We start from the raw sequence: 18,484 nt of genomic DNA, 5'->3' as shown, positions 1-18,484 counted from the left end.
TATGGCCCTGACACCCACCTCCGCCACTCTCTTTGTAAAATAGTGTCGTATTGCCCTGTCACCCCACCCTCGCCACTCTCTGCGTAAAGCAGTGTCATATGGCCCTGGTATCCCACCCCCACCACTCTCTGCATAAAGCAGAGTTCTATTGCCCTGACACCCACCCCTGCCACTCTCTGCGTAGATCAGTGTCGTATGACCCTGACACCCCACCCCCACCACTCTCTTCGTAAAGCAGTGTCGTATGGGCCTGACATGCCACCCCCGCCACTATGTGCATGAAGCACTGTAGTACGGCACTGACATCCCACCCCCTCCACACTCTACGTAAAGCACTGTCGTTTGGCCCTGACACCCCACCCCCACCACTCTCGGCGTAAAGCAGAGTCTTAAGGCCCTGACATCCTCCCCCGCCACTCTCTTCATAAAGCAGTGTCGTATGGCCCTGGTATCCCACCCCCACCAATCACTGCGTAAAACATTGTCATCAGGACTTGACATCCCACCCCTGCCACTCTCTGCGTAACGCAGAGTTTTATGGCCCTGACACCCCACCCCCGCCACTCTCTGCGTAAAGCAGCGTCGTATAACCCTGTCACCACACCCCAGCCACTCTCTGCATAAAACACTGTCGTACGGCCCTGACAGACTACCCCTGCCACTCTCTGCGTAAAGCAGTGTCGTATGGCCCTGACAAACCACCCCCACCACTCTCTGCATAAAGCAGAGGCGTTATGCCCTGACACCCACCCCCGCCACTCTCTGCGTAAAGCACTGTCGTATGGCCCTGGCATCCCACCCCCACCACTCTCTGCGTAAAGGAGAGTCTTATGGCCCTGACACCCCACCCCCACCACTCTCTGCGTAAAGCAGAGGCGTTATGCCCTGACACCCAGCCCCGCCACTCTCTGCGTAAAGCACTGTCGTATGGCCCTGGCATCCCACCCCCACCACTCTCTGCGTAAAGCAGTCTTATGACCCTGACACCCAGCCCCAGCACTCTCTGCGTAAAGCAGTGTCTTATGGCCCTGACACCCCATCCCTGCCACTCTCTGCGTAAAGCAGTGTCGTATGGCCCTGACACCCCACCCCCACAACTCTCTGCGTAAAGCAGAGTCTTATGGCCCTGACACCCGTCCCCACCACTCTCTGCGTAAAACAGTGTTGTCAGGCCCTGACACCCAACCCCTGCCACTCTCTGTGTAAAGCAATGTCTTATGGCCCTGTCACCCCACCGGCACCACTCTGCGTAAAGCAGAGTCTTATGGGCCTGACACCCAGCCCCGCCACTCTCTGCGTAAAGGAGTGTCGTATTGCCCTGACACCCCACCCTCACCACTCTCTGCGTAAAGCACTGTCATATGGTCCTGACACCCACCCCCGCCACTCTCTGCATAAAGCACAGTCGTATGGCCCTGACAGACCACCCCCACCACTCTCTGCGTAAAGCAGAGTTTTTAGGCCCTGACACCCCACCCCCGCCACTCTCTGCGTAAAGCAGTGTCGTATGGCCCTGACACCCCACCCCCACCACTCTCTGCGTAAAACAGAGTCGTATAGCCCTGACACCCCACCCCCACCACTCTCTGCGTAAAGCAGAGTCTTAAGGCCCTGACACCAACCCCCGCCAGTCTCTGCGTAAAATATTTTCGTCAGGACCTGACACTACACCCCCGCCACTCTCTGCGTAAAACAGTGTCGCCAGGCCCTGACACCCACCCCCGCCACTCTCTGCATAAAGCACTGTCGTATGGCCCTGACAGACCACACCCACCACTCTCTGCGTAAAGCAGAGTTTTAAGGCCCTGACACCCACCCCTGCCACTCTCTGCGTAAAGAAGTGTCGTATGGCCCTGACACCCCACCCCCACCACTCTCTGCGTAAAGCACAGTATTATGGTCCTGACACCCACCCCAGCCACTCTCTGCGTAAAACAGAGTCTTATGGCCCTGACACTCAACCACGCCACTCTCTGCGTAAAGCAGTGTCTTATGGCCCTGAAACACCACCTCCACCACTCTCTGCGTAAAACAGAGTCGTATAGCCCTGACACCCCACCCCCACCACTCTCTGCGTAAAACAGAGTCTTAAGGCCCTGACACCCCACCCCTGCCAGTCTCTGCGTAAGCACTGTCGTATAGCCCTAAAATCCCACCCCCACCACTCTCTACGTCCTGACACAAACGCCCGCAACTCTGCGTAAAACAAATGTCGTCAGGTCCTGACACCCCATCCCCGCCACTCTCTGCGTAAAGCAGTGTCGTATAACCCTGTCACCCCAACCCCGCCAGTCTCTGCGTAAAGCAGTCGTATGGTCCTGACACCCACCCTCGCCACTCTCTGCATAAAGCACTGTCGTATAGCCCTGACAGACCACTCAAATCACTCTCTGCTTAAAGCAGTCTTAAGGCCCTGACACCCACCCCCACCAATCTCTGCGTAAAACATTGTCGTCAGTTCCTGACACCCCACCCCTGCCACTGTCTGCGTAAAGCAGTGTCGTATGGCCCTGACACCCCACCCCCACCACTCTCTGTGTAAAGCACTGTCGTATGGTCCTGACACCCACCCCCGCCACTCTCTGCGTAAAGCAGTGTCGTATAGCCCTGACATCCCACCCCCGCCAGTCTCTGCGTAAAGCACAGTATTGTGGTCCTGACACCCACCCCCGCCACTCTCTGCGTAAAACAGTGTCGCCAGGCCCTGACACCGACCCCCGCCACTCTCTGCGTAAAGCAGAGTGTTATGGCCCTGACACCCACCCCCGCCACTCTCTGCAGAAAGCACTGTCGTATGGCCCTGAAAGACCACCCCCACCACTCTCTGCGTAAAGCAGAGTATTAAGGCCCTGACACCCACCCCTGCCACTGTCTGCGTAAAGCAGTGTCGTATGGCCCTGACACCCCACCCCCACCACTCTCTGCGTAAAGCAGAGTCTTAAGGCCCTGACACCAACCCCCGCCACTGTCTGCGTAAAGCAGTGTCGTATGGCCCTGACACCCCACCCCCACCACTCTCTGCACAAAGCACTGTCGTATGGCCCTGACATCCCAACCCCGCCAGTCTCTGCGTAAAATAGAATCTTATGGTCCTGACACCCACCCCCGCCACTCTCTGCGTAAAACAGTCGTCAGGCGCTGACACCCCACCCCCGCCACTCTCTGCGTAAAGCAGTTTCGTATGGCCCTGACACCCCACCCCCACCACTCTCTGCATAAAGCAAAGTCTTATGGCCCTGACACCCCACCCCCACCACTGCGTAAAGCAAAGTCTTATGGCCCTGACACCCCACCCCCACCACTCTATGCATAAAGCAGAGTCTTAAGGTCCTGACACCCCACCCCCCGTACTCTGCGTAAAGCAATGTCGTTTACACTGACAGACCACCCCCGCCACTCTCTGCGTAAAGCAGTGTCGTATGGCCCTGACACCCACCTCCGCCACTCTCTTTGTAAAATAGTGTCGTATTGCCCTGTCACCCCACCCTCGCCACTCTCTGCGTAAAGCAGTGTCATATGGCCCTGGTATCCCACCCCCACCACTCTCTGCATAAAGCAGAGTTCTATTGCCCTGACACCCACCCCTGCCACTCTCTGCGTAGATCAGTGTCGTATGACCCTGACACCCCACCCCCACCACTCTCTTCGTAAAGCAGTGTCGTATGGGCCTGACATGCCACCCCCGCCACTATGTGCATGAAGCACTGTAGTACGGCACTGACATCCCACCCCCACCACTCTCTACGTAAAGCACTGTCGTTTGGCCCTGACACCCCACCCCCACCACTCTCGGCGTAAAGCAGAGTCTTAAGGCCCTGACATCCTCCCCCGCCACTCTCTTCATAAAGCAGTGTCGTATGGCCCTGGTATCCCACCCCCACCAATCACTGCGTTAAACATTGTCATCAGGACTTGACACCCCACCCCCACCACTGCGTAAAGCAAAGTCTTATGGCCCTGACACCCCACCCCCACCACTCTATGCATAAAGCAGAGTCTTAAGGTCCTGACACCCCACCCCCCCTACTCTGCGTAAAGCAATGTCGTTTACACTGACAGACCACCCCCGCCACTCTCTGCGTAAAGCAGTGTCGTATGGCCCTGACACCCCACCTCCACCACTCTCTGCGTAAAACAGACTCTTATGGCCCTGACACCCACCCCCGCCACTCTCTGCGTAAAGCAGTGTCGTTTGGCCCTGACACACCACCCCCACCACTCTCTGCGTAAAACAGACTCTTATGGCCCTGACACCCACCTCCGCCACTCTCTTTGTAAAATAGTGTCGTATTGCCCTGTCACCCCACCCTCGCCACTCTCTGCGTAAAGCAGTGTCATATGGCCCTGGTATCCCACCCCCACCACTCTCTTCGTAAAGCAGTGTCGTATGGGCCTGACATGCCACCCCCGCCACTATGTGCATGAAGCACAGTAGTACAGCACTGACATCCCACCCCCTCCACACTCTACGTAAAGCACTGTCGTTTGGCCCTGACACCCCACCCCCACCACTCTCGGCGTAAAGCAGAGTCTTAAGGCCCTGACATCCTCCCCCGCCACTCTCTTCATAAAGCAGTGTCGTATGGCCCTGGTATCCCACCCCCACCAATCACTGCGTAAAACATTGTCATCAGGACTTGACATCCCACCCCTGCCACTCTCTGCGTAACGCAGAGTTTTATGGCCCTGACACCCCACCCCCGCCACTCTCTGCGTAAAGCAGCGTCGTATAACCCTGTCACCACACCCCAGCCACTCTCTGCATAAAACACTGTCGTACGGCCCTGACAGACCACCCCTGCCACTCTCTGCGTAAACCAGTGTCGTATGGCCCTGACAAACCACCCCCACCACTCTCTGCATAAAGCAGAGGCGTTATGCCCTGACACCCACCCCCGCCACTCTCTGCGTAAAGCACTGTCGTATGGCCCTGGCATCCCACCCCCACCACTCTCTGCGTAAAGGAGAGTCTTATGGCCCTGACACCCCAACCCCACCACTCTCTGCGTAAAGCAGAGGCGTTATGCCCTGACACCCAGCCCCGCCACTCTCTGCGTAAAGCACTGTCGTATGGCCCTGACACCCACCCCTGCCACTCTCTGCGTAAAGCAGTGTCGTCAGTCCCTTACACCCCACGCCAGCCACTCTCTGCGTAAAGCAGAGTCTTATGGCCCTGAAACCCCACCCCCACCACTCTCTGCGTAAAGCAGTGTCTTATGGCCCTGACACCCCTTCCCTGCCACTCTCTGCGTAAAGCAGCGTCGTATAACCCTGTCACCACACCCCAGCCACTCTCTGCATAAAACACTGTCGTACGGCCCTGACAGACCACCCCCGCCACTCTCTGCGTAAAGCAGAGTGTTATGGCCCTGACACCCACCCCCGCCACTCTCTGCAGAAAGCACTGTCGTATGGCCCTGACAGACTACCCCCACCACTCTCTGCGTAAAGCAGAGTATTAAGGCCCTGACACCCACCCCTGCCACTCTCTGCGTAAAGAAGTTTCGTATGGCCCTGACACCCCACCCCCACCACTCCCTGCGTAAAGCAGAGTCTTATGGCCCTGACACCAACCCCCACCACTCTCTGCACAAAGCACTGTCGTATGGCCCTGACATCCCACCCCCGCCAGTCTCTGCGTAAAATAGAATCTTATGGTCCTGACACCCACCCCCGCCACTCTCTGCGTAAAACAGTGTTGTCAGGCGCTGACACCCCACCCCCGCCACTCTCTGCGTAAAGCAGAGTCTTATGGCCCTGAAACCCCACCCCCACCACTGCGTAAAGCAAAGTCTTATGGCCCTGACACCCCACCCCCACCACTCTATGCATAAAGCAAAGTCTTATGGCCCTGACACCCCACCCCCACCACTGCGTAAAGCAAAGTCTTATGGCCCTGACACCCCACCCCCACCACTCTATGCATAAAGCAGAGTCTTAAGGTCCTGACACCCCACCCCCACTACTCTGCGTAAAGCAATGTCGTTTACCCTGATAGACCACCCCCGCCACTCTCTGCGTAAAGCAGTGTCGTTTGGCCCTGACACACCACCCCCACCACTCTCTGCGTAAAACAGACTCTTATGGCCCTGACACCCACCTCCGCCACTCTCTTTGTAAAATAGTGTCGTATGGCCCTGACACCCCACACCCACCATTCTCTGCGTAAAGCAGTGTCGTATGGCCCTGACACCCCACCTCCACCACTCTCTGCGTAAAACAGACTCTTATGGCCCTGACACCCACCCCCGCCACTCTCTGCGTAAAGCAGTGTCGTTTGGCCCTGACACACCACCCCCACCACTCTCTGCGTAAAACAGACTCTTATGGCCCTGACACCCACCTCCGCCACTCTCTTTGTAAAATAGTGTCGTATTGCCCTGTCACCCCACCCTCGCCACTCTCTGCGTAAAGCAGTGTCGTATGGCCCTGGTATCCCACCCCCACCACTCTCTGCGTAAAGCAGAGTTCTATTGCCCTGACACCCACCCCTGCCACTCTCTGCGTAGATCAGTGTCGTATGGCCCTGACACCCCACCCCCACCACTCTCTGCGTAAAACAGACTCTTATGGCCCTGACACCCACCCCCTCCACACTCTACGTAAAGCAGTGTCGTACGGCCATGACACCCCACCCCCACCACTCTCTGCGTAAAGCAGTGTCGTATTGCTTTATCACCCCACCCTCGCCACTCTCTGCGTAAAGCAGAGTTCTATTGCCCTAACACCCACCCCTGCCACTCTCTGCGTAAAGCACTGTAGTACGGCACTGACATCCCACCCCCTCCACACTCTACGTAAAGCAGTGTCGTATTGCCCTGTCACCCCACCCCCGCCACTCTCTGTGTAAAGCAGTGTCGTTTGGCCCTGACACCCCACCCCCACCACTCTCGGCGTAAAGCAGAGTCTTAAGGCCCTGACATCCACCCCCGCCACTCTCTTCATAAAGCAGTGTTTTTATGGCCCTGGTATCCCACCCCCACCAATCACTGCGTAAAACATTGTCATCAGGACTTGACACCCCACCCCTGCCACTCTCTGCGTAAAGCAGAGTCTTATGGCCCTCACACCCACCCCCACCACTCTCTGCGTAACGCAGAGTTTTATGGCCCTGACACCCCACCCCCGCCACTCTCTGCGTAAAGCAGCGTCTTATGGCCCTGACACCCCACCCCCACCACTCTCTGCGTAAAGCAGAGTCTTATGGCCCTGACACCCCACCCCCACCACTCTCTGCGCAAAGCAGAGGCGTTATGCCCTGGCACCCACCCCCGCCACTCTCTGCGTAAAGCACTGTCGTATGGCCCTGGCATCCCACCCCCACCACTCTCTGCGTAAAGCACTGTCGTATGGCCCTGACATCCCACCACCGCCAGTCTCTGCGTAAAACAGAGTCTTATGGTCCTGACACCCAGCCCCGCCTCTCTCTGCGTAAAGCACTGTCGTATGGCCCTGGCATCCCACCCCCACCACTCTGCGTAAAGCAGTGTCTTATGGCCCTGACACCCACCCCTGCCACTCTCTGCGTAAAGCAGTGTCGTCAGTCCCTTACACCCCACCCCAGCCACTCTCTGCGTAAAGCAGTCTTATGGCCCTGAAACCCCACCCCCACCACTCTCTGCGTAAAGCAGAGGCGTTATGCCCTGATACCCACCCCTGCCACTCTCTGCGTAAAGCAGTGTCTTATGGCCCTGACACCCCATCCCTGCCACTCTCTGCGTAAAGCAGTGTCGTATGGCCCTGACACCCCACCCCCACCACTCTCTGCGTAAAGCAGTCTTATGGCCCTGACACCCAGCCCCAGCACTCTCTGCGTAAAGCAGTGTCGTATGGCCCTGACACCCCACCCCCACAACTCTCTGCGTAAAGCAGAGTCTTATGGCCCTGACACCCATCCCCACCACTCTCTGCGTAAAACAGTGTTGTCAGGCCCTGACACCCCACCCCTGCCACTCTCTGTGTAAAGCAATGTCGTATGGCCCTGACACCCACCCCCACCACTCTCTGCGTAAAGCAGTGTCGTATGGCCCTGACACACCACCCCCACCACTCTCTGCGTAAAACAGACTCTTATGGCCCTGACACCCACCTCCGCCACTCTCTTTGTAAAATAGTGTCGTATGGCCCTGACACCCCACACCCACCACTCTCTGCGTAAAGCAGTGTCGTATGGCCCTGACACCCCACCTCCACCACTCTCTGCGTAAAACAGACTCTTATGGCCCTGACACCCACCCCCGCCACTCTCTGCGTAAGGCAGTGTCGTTTGGCCCTGACACACCACCCCCACCACTCTCTGCGTAAAACAGACTCTTATGGCCCTGACACCCACCTCCGCCACTCTCTTTGTAAAATAGTGTCGTATTGCCCTGTCACCCCACCCTCGCCACTCTCTGCGTAAAGCAGTGTCGTATGGCCCTGGTATCCCACCCCCACCACTCTCTGCGTAAAGCAGAGTTCTATTGCCCTGACACCCACCCCTGCCACTCTCTGCGTAGATTAGTGTCGTATGGCCCTGACACCCCACCCCCACCACTCTCTGCGTAAAACAGACTCTTATGGCCCTGACACCCACCCCCTCCACACTCTACGTAAAGCAGTGTCGTACGGCCATGACACCCCACCCCCACCACTCTCTGCGTAAAGCAGTGTCGTATTGCCCTGTCACCCCACCCTCGCCACTCTCTGCGTAAAGCAGAGTTCTATTGCCCTAACACCCACCCCTGCCACTCTCTGCGTAAAGCACTGTCGTATGGCCCTGACATCCCACCACCGCCAGTCTCTGCGTAAAACAGAGTCTTATGGTCCTGACACCCAGCCCCGCCACTCTCTGCGTAAAGCACTGTCGTATGGCCCTGGCATCCCACCCCCACCACTCTCTGCGTAAAGCAGTGTCTTATGGCCCTGACACCCACCCCTGCCACTCTCTGCGTAAAGCAGTGTCGTCAGTCCCTTACACCCCACCCCAGCCACTCTCTGCGTAAAGCAGTCTTATGGCCCTGAAACCCCACCCCCACCACTCTCTGCGTAAAGCAGAGGCGTTATGCCCTGATACCCACCCCTGCCACTCTCTGCGTAAAGCAGTGTCTTATGGCCCTGACATCCCATCCCTGCCACTCTCTGCGTAAAGCAGTGTCGTATGGCCCTGACACCCCACCCCCACCACTCTCTGCGTAAAGCAGTCTTATGGCCCTGACACCCAGCCCCAGCACTCTCTGCGTAAAGCAGTGTCGTATGGCCCTGACACCCCACCCCCACAACTCTCTGCGTAAAGCAGAGTCTTATGGCCCTGACACCCATCCCCACCACTCTCTGCGTAAAACAGTGTTGTCAGGCCCTGACACCCCACCCCTGCCACTCTCTGTGTAAAGCAATGTCGTATGGCCCTGTCACCCCACCGGCACCACTCTGCGTAAAGCAGTGTCGTATGGCCCTGACACCCCACCCCCGCCACTCTCTGCGTAAAGCAGTGTCGTTTGGCCCTGACAACCCACCCCCACCACTCTCTGCGTAAAGTAGTGTCGTCAGGCCCTGACACCTCACCCCTGCCACTCTCTGCGTAAAGCAATGTCGTAAAGCACTTCGTAAAGCACTGTCGGACGGCCCTGATATCCCACCCCCGCCACTCCCTGCGTAAAGCACTGTAGTATGGCACTGACATCCCACCCCCCCCACTCTCTGCGTAAAGCAGTGTCGTCAGGCCCTAACATCCCACCCCCGCCACTCTCTGCGTAAAGCACTGTCATATGGCCCTGACTTCCCACCCCCACCACTCTCTGCATAAAGCACTGTCGTAATGCTCTGAAATCCCACCCCCACCACTCTCTGCGTAAAGCAGTGTGGTATGGCCCTGAAAAGGAGGCAACTTGCTCGGCGAACAGGCCCAGCGCTCACCGAACACAGGTGTCTTAGAGCAATGCGTCCAAGCGGCTGTAATGAGTCAGTGCTGTGCCGGCGCCCTGCCTTGGTTGCTTAAATCGCTTTCTCTAATAAACAGGAGAGTCTGGGTCTGAATCCCAGCGCTGTCTCTCTTCCTGTCCTCTCTTACAGAATGCATCATGATGGACAACCACATGAGGCCTGATTTAGCTGAATGCAAATAATTCATTTCCCTTCTGAGACCACCGTTTTTCAAGAAATGCACACAGCTTGCGAAAGATGCAATACAATTCTTGGCCATCAGGACAGAAGAAATATTACCGCCTCCCAAAAAAAACAAAACAAAACAAAACGTGATTTGTTGTTTTTTTTAACCCAAAAGTTCAGAAATTGTGAAAAAAACTTTAACAATTGTGCCACTAACCAAATGTTACTATCGCATGTCTGACAGAATATATACTTTTATTTTTCACTTTAATCATTTCTGTGCCAATTATGTATCGCGAATCACAAGGGATTAACTGATAATTACATCTGACACTCATATATACTCTTGGATACTTCGATTTAACTATATTTTACACATATTTTTTAACAAAAGCTGGCGAGAAAGAGATCAAATAAACGTATCTGAACACATGACTGTATTTGAGCATGTTACTTATCTGCATGAATGTTCTTCAAGTAAAAGATTGTACATAATTATGTCCTTGAAGGCGCAGCATGTGGAAGTAACATTTTTAACCGCACGGAATTCACACACACGAGCAGTGTAGCTTACGAAAAAAGATTAAACACATTAAATAAAAATGTGTTTCCGCACCTTTTCATATGTTTGCGCTTCGAAATAGTCCGCAAATACCCCCTTACATCCATTTAAAAATGCTCAAGCAAAGGGTTCTTCCCAGACCACTTCATTTTATGTATATAATAACGTGCCATTGTAATCATTGAATGTGTAACAAACGAAAATTTTAATATTGTTTTCGATGGGGCTGAAACTTCACATAGCATCTTTTTCCCTCAAAACAAATATCACTATTGGTTTCTCTTTTTTAATAGAAGTCTGCAGTTTAGTCCAGAAACGTTTTACCCTGGGACATAACCAAAACAAATGCTGAATAGTTTCAGGGCATCTGTCACAAAAAAAAAAAACACATTTGTCATCTATATTCATTTTAAAACGCTGGGTAATAAAAGTCTTAACTGGGTAAATTCGATTGATTATTTTGTGTGAAACCTCCTTCACCTTATTGGTTATACAATATTGATTGGGCATCATCCAGATTGTTTTCCAATCAATGCGTTTTTCCAAATGAGGAATTCCAATATTTTGTAACCGCAAGTAAATGATCATTTTTCAACAGGGATCTTTAAAAAAACTGGTTATTACATCCACAAATATCCTTTCCTTTTCCAGTTTTTGAAAATGTATTTTCCCTGTAGTCTAACGTGAGCTGTAAATTCCTCCGACGTTTCTTACTGCTCCTTAAAATAGTTCATATTTCCCCAGAAAGCGCGTTAATTACAGTGCAATACCGATCAAAATCAATAGAAATATTCTATCTATTAACAAACTCGGTGTTACTATACATTTCACCATCGGCATTGATTAATTGTTTAAAATTATACCATTCTTGACCCCATTTTCAAAAAACAAGGTTTTATTTCTAACTTTTATATATCTGTTGCGCCAAATAGTAAATCTATGAGGTGGGGAATTATGTTTATACATAAGCGACCGCGTTAGAAGTCCATGTTGATGAAAACTAGCAAGTTTCAAGGGGATTTTTCCCGTGTCAAAGTTACACTTTAATAAAAAAATGCTGTACAGCAACAGCAGCGGCGCCGCCAAATGACGTCATCACGCGGCGCGCTAAGGAGCAGACATTGCGATTGGATCGGCGGCTTTAGATCAATAATACACAAGAACATTGTTCTGTTAAAAAAATATATATATATATCTATTTTTTCAACTCGTGAAAACCCAGCTTTATTTTGCAGCAGGTCCGTCCAGAGCCCGCCGCTCGGCAAAAACGATGGCGAGTTGCCTGTCACGTCTGCAAACCGAGCTTCAATCTTTCATGCAGCTTTTGCTCAAATCGATCGTGTACGAAGTGGCAGGCGTTTTTGGAAACAGGACGTCTGACTCCGAGGACGAGGTTCAAGACCAACTTCGCAATATCGCCCAGATCCTGGTGAGACGGGCCGTGTTTAAGATCACCCAGTGTGTGGAGGAGACTTTCGGGAGTGAGATGGCGCAGATGAAGAGGGAAAACGAGACCCTGAAGGTGAGATTGCGGTTCTGGGAGAAGGAGCCGAGAGCAGGAGGAGATCGGGGACAGACAGATCGTGATGGACACACGCTTCCCTGTGAAGTCACTGCAGAGATAAAGGAAGAAACGGACACGGAACCGGAGCTGTCAGGTCAGTGTGGTGACTTGTATGATGTCAGTGTGTGTGTGTTTAAAACCAGTATCTTTAACTTCCTCGCTGGTGAGAATCTAGTGCAGAGATGCGGAGTGAAGTGGGATGTAGCAACGGGATAATCTGACTGGAAACTGAACTGTTATTATCCAGTTCTGGTGCTGAAAACATCTGTGATACAGCAACAGGACGGAGGACCTGTTGTTCTGTCACAACACGTGTATCACTGAACTGCCGTCGTACGATTCGCGTCGTTAAGAGACACGCGTGATCTCCATACTCATGTTTTCAGTGTGTTTTCGACACACTGTTTTCGTTTTCTAAAGCGAAGAAACCTTCAGGATCAGAATAGACTAGAGATCAGATCCAAATCTAATGATCGCTCTCTTAAAGGCAGATGGTAGCGAAATATCCCCGTTAAGCTCCGCCGCCCCGTTATTTTCTGACACCTGATCAAATCCCGTTTGTTTTTGACGCTACTCTTGAGAAATTCAAGCCAGAGATCTTTGAGATGTATATGAAAGTTTGCTTTGCCATAGGGTTTGAGTGCTCATTTCACACATTTTATTTGAAGTGTTTTCTTCACTACCAGTAGTATGTTTTTTAGTTAAGAGATTGTGTATAATGTATCTGTAATGATATTGCCGGCAGCCATATTGCCCTGCAACTCACAACTGGCAGCCCCACTGGAGCTCAGCAGGTGTGAGCCTGGTCTGTGTGGGTCCCAATGCCCCAGTATAGTGACGGGGGACATTAGACTGTAAACAGGCGCCGTCCTTCGGATGAAACGTCAAACCGAGGTCCTGACTCTCTGCGGTCATTAAAAATCCCAGGGCGTTTCTGGAAAAGAGTAGGGGTGTAACCCCGGCGTCCTGGCCAAATTTCCCATTGGCCCTTACCACTCATGGCCTCCTAATAACCCCCCTCTCTGAACTGGCTTCATCCCTCTGCTCTCCTCCCCACTGAGAGCTGGTGTGTGGGGAGCGTTCTGGCGCACTATGGCTGCCGTCGCATCATCCAGGTGGGGGCTGCACACTGGTGGCGGTAGTGGGATTCCCCCTGACCTGTAAAGCGCTTTGAGTGGAGTGTCCAGAAAAGCGCTATATAAGTGTAAGCAATTATTATTATTATTATTATTATTATCTATCTTTTGTTACTTATTCTCTGGGGATTTCAGTAGTGTAACATCCTTGCCTTCTGGCCATTCCTCACCTTACATTTTATATTCGGTCTAAAATGAAAATTACGGCAAAAAATATATTTAATATGTATTTTTCTTTTCTTTTTTTTTTGTTCAGATTAAGGACCATTTCCCTTTTTATTTTATTATTTAAACCAGATAAGCATTTTGGGGGGAATTCTGTCAATTCTAAAATATAGACAGTTGTTTCTGTTGCTGTTGGGTGGAATTTAAATTGGTACAATTAGAAGGTAGCTCTTTTTGAGACTTTTACATTTGTTGCAATGTAATGTTTCGTAGCCTGTAGTGTTAGATGACGTTTTTTAATCAAATATCATGCTTTTTCTTACTACAAATATTAAAAGAAGGCTTAAATGGAAATTCATGCTCAGTCTAAATTCTGCTCAAAAATTTAGAATTTGCTTATCTCATATGTACGTGTGGTTTGAGGAGCAGAAGGAAGTGATTATGAAGTCTCAGTGCTCTGTACTGGTCTGTCGAGGTGCTATAAACTCCTGTAGCTTCAGGTGCAGGATAAACTGAATTTCTGGGTCGCTAGTGCTCTGTACTGGTTGATCACCCTGCAACTAACAACCCACTGAAGCTCAGCGGGTGTGAGCCTGGTCAGTACCTGGAGGGGAGACCTCCTGGGAAAAACTAAGGCTGCTGCTGGGAGAGGTGTTAGTGGGGCCAGCAGGGGGCGCTCTCACCCTGCGGTCTGTGTGGGTCCTAATGCCCCAGTATTGTGACGGGGACACTGTTCTGTAAACAGGCGCCGTCCTTCGGATGAGACGTAAAACCGAGGTCCTGACTCTCTGTGCTCATTAACAATCCCAGGGTGCTTCTCGAAAAGAGTAGGGGTGTAACCCACGGCGTCCTGGCCAAATTTCCCATTGGCCCTTACCAATCATGGCCTCCTAATAACCCCCCTCTCTGAACTGGCTTCATCCCTCTGCTCTCCTCCCCACTGAGAGCTGCTGTGTGGGATGAGGACTGGCGCATCATCCAGGTGGGGGCTGCACACTGGTGGCGGTAGTGGGATCCCCATGACCCGGAAAGAGCTGCACACTGGTGGAGGTAGTGGGATCCCCATGACCCGGAAAGAGCTGCACACTGGTGGCGGTAGTGGGATCCCCATGACCCGTAAAGAGCTGCACACTGGTGGCGGTAGTGGGATCCCCATGCCCTGTCAAGCGCTGTGAGTGGAGGGTCCAGAAATGTTATACAAGTGGAAGGAAAGGGGTGTAGAAGTGTAAGTCCTGCCAGTTGAGACTGTTTCGCGCTCAGGCGGTTTTTTTAAGTCCAGTTCTTTGAAGTCGATCTTTCTCTGGACAGCGCAGTTAGGAGCTGATCACGTACAGCTTCTTTCGCAGCATGAATTCTTGAGATACTTTAACATATCGTGGGCCAGTTTCACAACTGATGCGAAGCTTTATAATGAACACGTTGTAACGAACAGTTCTTTCCGGACCCTATGCGGACGACACAATCCGACGGAGTGGGGAAACACTGGGGAAACGTCATGCAGGAAGACGGGGCTGAAGACGGGGGGGGCGTGTCCAAGGTGCGCTGGTGCACGGGGGAGGCTTGGCCGAGGCGAACAATCCCAAAGAGAAGTCCTTAGAGAGAATCCAAAACACAAGGGTAAGTCCAAAACCAGGAGATCCATCAGAACGCGGAATTAAAACCACGAAGGCCGGGTCGGAACCGGCGGACGGGGAACAGGAACGGGGACCGAGATTAAAACCTTAATGGGACCAGGCACTTCCAGGTCCCGGACTCGCACGATACGGAAATCAGATGCAGAGCCCGGATGAGCGTCAGCGCCTGGCTTTTAAGGTGGGCTGGGAATGGGAATCAGGTGCGCAGAATAAAGTCTTAAGTGAAAGGGCTGGAGCACCCTTAAGGAGGGGGGACTATAATCGTGACACACGTACTGCCAATTATGACATCCATATTCAGTAATGACACTGTAGCCTGCAGTATGTGCTGATACAGTATGTGTCCCAGTACAGTTTTAAATCAAGCTTGAATAGGTAAAGTTTTAATGGAGGCTAGTTATTAAAATAGGGTGTTTTTTTAATATATCTTAACATTTTCATTTTGTTTTGATGCTTGTTTTTGAACTCTAGTCAAAGCCCGTGTTAAAGGCCTTGTCCTCCTGTCCTGTGTTTTGCAGGGTCAGAGGCCAGCGCTCTCCCTGACGCTGGGGACAGGGCTCCTCTTGAACAGCAGCACAGTGAGGAGGAGGAGGGGGGTAGATGTTTTATTGATCTTGATTATCATCACAATTCTTCCTTTGGTCTTCATTGTTGATGATTATTCAGTTATCGCTACATGAAACACTCTCTCGGAGAAGGTCTTGACCTTTACTCTCAGCCCATGTTAAAGGTCTTGTTCTCTTGTCCTGTGTCTTGCAGGGTCAGAGGCCAGCGCTCTCCCTGACGCTGGGGACAGGGCTCCTCTTGAACAGCAGCCCAGCGAGGAGGAGGAGGAGGAGTGGGGCTCCCGTCTGATGCAGGAGACAGAGCTCGCCGCCGCACACGGGAAAGAGACACTCGGTGAGCAGCAGCACACAGAGAGCAGACAGAGGGTGGAGGATCTGGACTCTGTGTCCGTGATGAAGACCGAGCCTGAGTGTGAGACAGCTGGGGTTTCAGTCACTGAGGACTTGACGGAAAGGATTCATAATCAGGATACTTGGAGTATCCCACAGAGCTGTAACGGACTGGACTGCGTCTCTCTGCAAGAGCACAAAGAGGAACTCGCCGATTTGAGCCTCGCAGATCAGGACGGGGTGTCCCAGCTGATCGACCCTGCCGAGCAGCGGAGAGACGTACCTGCTGGAGAGAACAGCGCTGGGCTTCGGCACCCAGAGAAGGGTCAGGACAGGGAGGAACTGGGAAGGGGTAAATAGTGACTCCTATTGGGCTTGATAATAATTATTATTATTATAATAATAATTACTTACACTTATAGAGCGCTTTTCTGGACACTCCACTCACAGCGCTAGACAGGTCATGGGGAATCCCACTACCGCCACCAATGTGCAGCCCCCACCTGGATGATGCGACGGCAGCCATAGTGCGCCAGAACGCTCCCCACACAGCAGCTCTCAGTGGGGAGGAGAGCAGAGGGATGAAGCCAGTTCAGAGAGGGGGGGTTATTAGGAGGCCATGATGGGTGAGGGCCCTTGGGAAATTTGGCCAGGATGCCGGGGTTACACCCCTACTCTTTTCGAGAGACCTCGGATTTTTAATGACCACAGAGAGTCAGGACCTCGGTTTGACGTCTCATCCGAAGGACGGCGCCCGTTTACAGTCCAGTGTCCCCCGTCACTATACTGGGGCATCAGGACCCACACGGACCGCAGGGTGAGAGCGCCCCCTGCTGGCCCCACTCACACCTCTCCCAGCAGTAACCTTAGTTTTTCCCAGGAGTCTCCCCTCCAGGTACTGACCAGGCTCACACCTGCTGTAATGCCCCTGTATATTGATGCCCCTCTCTCTCTCCCCCTCCCTCTCTCTGGGGACGTTCCTGATGGTGCAGCAGTAGAAGTTCGCCCCCCCCCGATGCTTGAGGCACCTCAAGAAATAGAGATGCTGCCGAGCGATCGGGTCCGTGTGCACAGCACAGGGTTAGATCTTTAGAGACGGGAGTTCCCAAACACCTAAAGCTGGGGACTGCAGGAGTCCAGAGAAAGTCGTCTCTGGAACTGCTGGACAATCCTTTGAATGAAAATGTGCCCTGATTTGAGCAGAGACGACGTTGTCTGAGCAGACTGGAGGAGGGGACCCCGACTCCGGACGCCACCCCCGCAGAGGAGCAGCCCTCGAGCACATCCAGGGTCACCCAGTCCTGGCCGGCATCCTGGACCCAGAGGAGTTTGACACCCGTGTAAGTTCCAACCTGGTATCTTGTACAGGGGGAGCCATGTTGGATGGTGTGTGATCGCATGAGGCTTCGGTGTCGGTGGACCTGCCAGCTGGTTGTTCCCACATAGGGCTGCAGGGCTATCCCAGCAAGGTACTGAGGTGCCCAGGAGGATTTTAAAGTCCACACGGAATTTGACCGGAAGCCAGTGCAGGGACTCCAGGATAGGAGTAATGTGATCAATTGCACTAGACCTGGTCAGGATTCTGGCTGCTGAGGTTTTGGACATCATAACAGGGCAGGAAAGACCTCTAGACCTCATGAGACAAAGTCCCAGTGATCAGGTCCATAGAGAGATCCAAGTGATCGGAATGGCCTGGACGAGGGCGAAGCATGATGGGATTGTGTGTGGCATGACGGAATGGTGTCGTTAATGGCGCCGTCTTCACCGATGGATTTTCAGAGTGCTGGCAGCAGGAGCCTCTCCGCGGTGTCGCTGCAGGAGCAGACGGGCTACTACAGGCTGAAGAGGAGGAAGGTGGAGCTGGGGATCGAACTCCTGGAGACCCAGCTGGACGCGAGTGTGGACACCGCGCCGAGGTGACTGAGTGAGGAGTGGTTTGGGGGGGGGGGCGGACTCCTTTTGTACCCCAACATAGGAATCATGGACACAATAAAGATGTTTCTTTTCAATCGATTGGGCTATGCGCTTATTTCCAAACAGTGTGTGGTGTGAATCACTATGTTGTTCTCTTTCATAAAAAAAAAGTATTGAGCCAGGTCAAAATCTTTTGTACCACATTTTCCCCCCCATCATGGGAGTTGTTACATCCCTGAGCTGCACACTGGTGGCAGAGTGGGATCCCCATGACCCGGAAAGAGCTGCACACTGGTGGCGGTATTAGGATCCCCTTGACAGGGAAAGAGCTGCACACTGGTGGCGGTAGTGGGATCCCCATGACCTGCAAAGAGCTGCACACTGGTGGCGGTAGTGGGATCCCCATGACCTGCAAAGAGCTGCACACTGGTGGCGGTAGTGGGATCCCCATGACCTGTCAAGCACTTTGAGTGGTGACTGGAGGGTCCAGAAACGTGCTATATAAGTGGAAGCAATTATTATTATTA

At 52.8% G+C, this 18,484-nt stretch overlaps 2 protein-coding genes across 4 annotated transcripts in view; one reads left to right on the top strand and one right to left on the bottom strand.

The window, feature by feature from the left end:
• Nucleotides 1-18,484, bottom strand: part of LOC148662626 (uncharacterized) — a 783,119-nt gene that overhangs the window by 276,850 nt on the left and 487,785 nt on the right. The gene's annotated exons all lie outside the window — the stretch shown is intronic.
• Nucleotides 11,343-18,056, top strand: LOC148662649 (uncharacterized). 3 transcript variants are annotated; one of them, XM_088632275.1, is made up of 5 exons: nt 11,346-12,306; nt 15,907-16,395; nt 17,247-17,282; nt 17,319-17,383; nt 17,823-18,056. In XM_088632275.1, exons 1-5 carry the CDS (start codon nt 11,919-11,921, stop codon nt 17,961-17,963), a joined length of 1,119 nt encoding a protein of 372 aa, XP_088488401.1. In that variant the 5' UTR covers nt 11,346-11,918; the 3' UTR covers nt 17,964-18,056. The 3 variants fall into 3 exon arrangements, with proteins under 3 accessions (XP_088488402.1, XP_088488401.1, XP_088488400.1); XM_088632276.1 differs by having other exon boundaries at nt 11,343-12,306; nt 17,267-17,383; nt 17,823-17,838; XM_088632274.1 differs by having other exon boundaries at nt 11,355-12,306; nt 17,247-17,383.

This window comes from Lepisosteus platostomus, chromosome 5 (assembly GCF_059453375.1).
Source record: "Lepisosteus platostomus isolate fLepPlt1 chromosome 5, fLepPlt1.hap1, whole genome shotgun sequence".
Taxonomy (NCBI): Eukaryota; Metazoa; Chordata; class Actinopteri; order Semionotiformes; family Lepisosteidae; genus Lepisosteus; species Lepisosteus platostomus.
The sequence above is the reverse complement of the archived record's forward strand: the minus strand, read 5'-3'. Positions and strand labels throughout refer to the sequence as shown.

What these genes read in the sequence shown, in the direction of transcription:
- LOC148662649 (XM_088632274.1), top strand. Translation starts at nt 11,919, where the DNA reads ATGGCGAGTTGCCTGTCACGTCTGCAAACCGAGCTTCAATCTTTCATG. An exon ending in CACGGAACCGGAGCTGTCAG is followed by an intron (nt 12,307 to 15,906) that starts GTCAGTGTGGTG and finishes TGTGTCTTGCAG; the next exon opens with GGTCAGAGGCCAGCGCTCTC. An exon ending in CAGGGAGGAACTGGGAAGGG is followed by an intron (nt 16,396 to 17,246) that starts GTAAATAGTGAC and finishes TGATTTGAGCAG; the next exon opens with AGACGACGTTGTCTGAGCAG.